Here is a 2,687-nt window from a genome sequence, read left to right as displayed (position 1 = left end):
TTGATTTTTTTTTTCAGGAGAAGGCTCCTCCCCTCAAGGTGTTTATCATCAAGATTTTCTTGATGATATTTCTAGAAATACCCTAGAACTCAAATAGAAGAGGTTGTATTGAGAGAAGCATCCTTAGGGAAATGTGACTGATCATAAGTGGTGCCTCCCAGCCTTTAAAATCCATGAGATTGCGTACCCTGAACCCACCACCTCTGGCCCTGCCTTCAGTACCCAGCAAGTGACCACAGTCATGTATGCCTAAAATTATCTTTGTGTTTTCCTGATGGCATTCCCCTTTTTGCCCACCAAACCCCTTAAAAATGAGGCTCACACAACTTGCTTAGAGTGCTGTGTTCTTTAATGGAAGAAGCTGCTGACACACAATTATCGGGACAGATCTAAGCCCAGTGGGAAGAAGGGATGAGGCAGGGGAATGGCTGCAGCTGGGCTCTGGCCCGCTGCAGCTCAGCAGTTGCAGACGTAAGAGCAGCACTTGGGTTCCTTCACCTCCGTGAGGCTGTCGGATTTCACTGAGTAGGTCACCTCCTTCTCACAGCATGGCGACAGGTTGAATGCCTTCGTGAATTTTCTGTAGCTACATGCCCTTCCCCTGCAGGTGTTGTAATCCTCCTTGCGCTCCGCTGACACGGTCACCCTCCCGTCTTTCATTGTTACAGTGACATCCTTGGGGTCAAAACCCTTCACGTCGACCAGAGCACAAGGACTTGGACAACAGGATGAGCTCAACATCATGGCAAGTCTTCTCAGTCTGGAATTAAAACAAGAGAACAATCTTTACCTTCCAGTATTCCTTTCGATTTGTTCCTCCAAAATGGCTATTTTGCTCCCATCCTACTTATCTGTTTCAACCTTTGCTCCTGACAGCATTGTCAACTCTACCTTTATCCTCTTTATCCTACCCTAGAGGTTGCCAATGTCTGCAGAAAGCAGGCAGTTCTCTCTCACCTGTCCATCCGTCGCTCCAGATCCAGCCTTGCACAGAGGGCCTTCCTCGCCATGTGCCGGGTGTGGTGCAGGCAGCAGCAGGGAGGGCTGCACCTCTGCATGCGGGCCATGCACAGCTTGTCACGGAGCATCTGCAGGCGCATGTCCAACATCCTCATCTGCCTCTGCATCTGCCTCAGGTTCTGCATGGTGCGCTCCCGAAGGTGGCAGTGGGCTGACATGGTCACGGTGGAAGTGTGTCAGGGCAAGAGTGTTGAATGCCCGGAGAGCTTCATCCGATGGTGCGTCTGCAGCAAGGCTGCAGCTGGAACTGAAGCCTTGCAGCAGCCCCCTTGTGACATCACGGGCCCAGCACACCAGGGTTGTGGTTCTGTCACCCTGGGAGCCACAGACGGTTCCATGCACAACGGCAGCCCCTGCTGCAGCCCCCAGCCGTGGCCCAGGGGAGCCCATGGCAGCAGGACATGCCAGGGGCTGCACATGGCAGGGATAGGGGCACAGGGGCTGGGCAGCAGAGCCATGGGCCGTGAGGAGCATGACCTGCATGCAGTTTCACACACAATGTTGCTTCAGTGTGGCTGAGAACAATTCACAACAATGATACTGACCATAATCTTCCATCCCATCACCTCTGACAAGTGCTGGAGCCCAAGATATGAAACATATTCCCTCAGACTGGCCTGTGACAAAAACTAATCCCTGCCTCAGCAGCACCAACACCTTTGTCTCTCAGGTATCTGCCCAGTGGCAAGCCAGATGATGTGTTATTTTCCCAAAGTGAAATATGAATTTGACTTATCAATAAATCAAATCAGACAGATTATTTTATATTGAATGATAGCTTCATCCATTAAAAAATTGCTTTGTGCTTTATTAGTCATAAAAGGCATCACTTTTTTGTTTTTTGGTCTGAAGAACAATCTTTTATTTAAAAGCTGAATTCAAAGGCTGACAATATGTGAAAAGTCCCTCCTGTATGGAGCCTGTACACCCCTCTGATGGCACTACTTTGTCCTTAAAACTCTGACACACTTCTATTCTCTATCCTATTCTCTACATGAAAGAGTCCTTCAGGAGGACTCTATTGCCTGGTGAGTCTGAACCTTTAATTCTCCAGAGGGGATTTTGTTTGCCAAGGCCAATCAGAAGAGATGAGGTCTGGAGCAGATAATTTGAACAGAGCATTGAGCTCAACCTTCCTTCTGATACACAAGTAGGGACCACAAAACCCTTTACAAAATAAAGATGCTGAACACAAGGGCGTGTATCAAAACAAAACCTCTGCAGGGAAAGCAACAGCTCAAAAATATTTTGAAGTTAAACCTTCCTGACACATGAAACTGGGGGATTGAGGATTTGCTATGTGCCCCCCAGGAGAGTGAGAAGAGTGAGGCGGTGATGCGTGTACCTTGCTGACTCCTTTGGGATACATCTTTATGCCAAAGGATGTGAACTTTTCCCCACAGGCATGGTCCTCCAGGGAGATTGTCCCCAGACTAGGAGAGCATCAGCATGGTCTGCAAGCAGAACACTGAGCAGAGGGACCTGCAGGCAAAATAACCTTAGAGGGCATCACCACATCCTGTATGTAGGATAAGCAGGTGTGTGTGGACACAAATCCACCAAGCAGGTCCTTGCCAAGCTCTGCTCTCCTCCACTACCCCCTTTCTCACTCATCATCACAGGCAGAAGCACAGCATCCAGCATGCTCTTGGAGTGCATTGTCATGC

General features: G+C 49.1%; 1 protein-coding gene across 1 annotated transcript; it reads right to left on the bottom strand.

The window, feature by feature from the left end:
• Positions 1-331: 331 nt before the first annotated feature.
• ODF1 (outer dense fiber of sperm tails 1) lies at positions 332-1,207 on the bottom strand. The gene is made up of 2 exons (XM_066334390.1): positions 958-1,207; positions 332-760 (listed from the first exon to the last, which is right to left on the bottom strand). Exons 1-2 carry the CDS (start codon positions 1,176-1,178, stop codon positions 457-459), a joined length of 525 nt encoding a protein of 174 aa, XP_066190487.1. The 5' UTR covers positions 1,179-1,207; the 3' UTR covers positions 332-456.
• Positions 1,208-2,687: the final 1,480 nt, after the last annotated feature.

The sequence above is a fragment of the Sylvia atricapilla genome, chromosome 1, assembly GCF_009819655.1.
Source record: "Sylvia atricapilla isolate bSylAtr1 chromosome 1, bSylAtr1.pri, whole genome shotgun sequence".
NCBI lineage: Eukaryota > Metazoa > Chordata > Aves > Passeriformes > Sylviidae > Sylvia > Sylvia atricapilla.
This window is presented reverse-complemented; position numbering and strand designations above follow the sequence as displayed.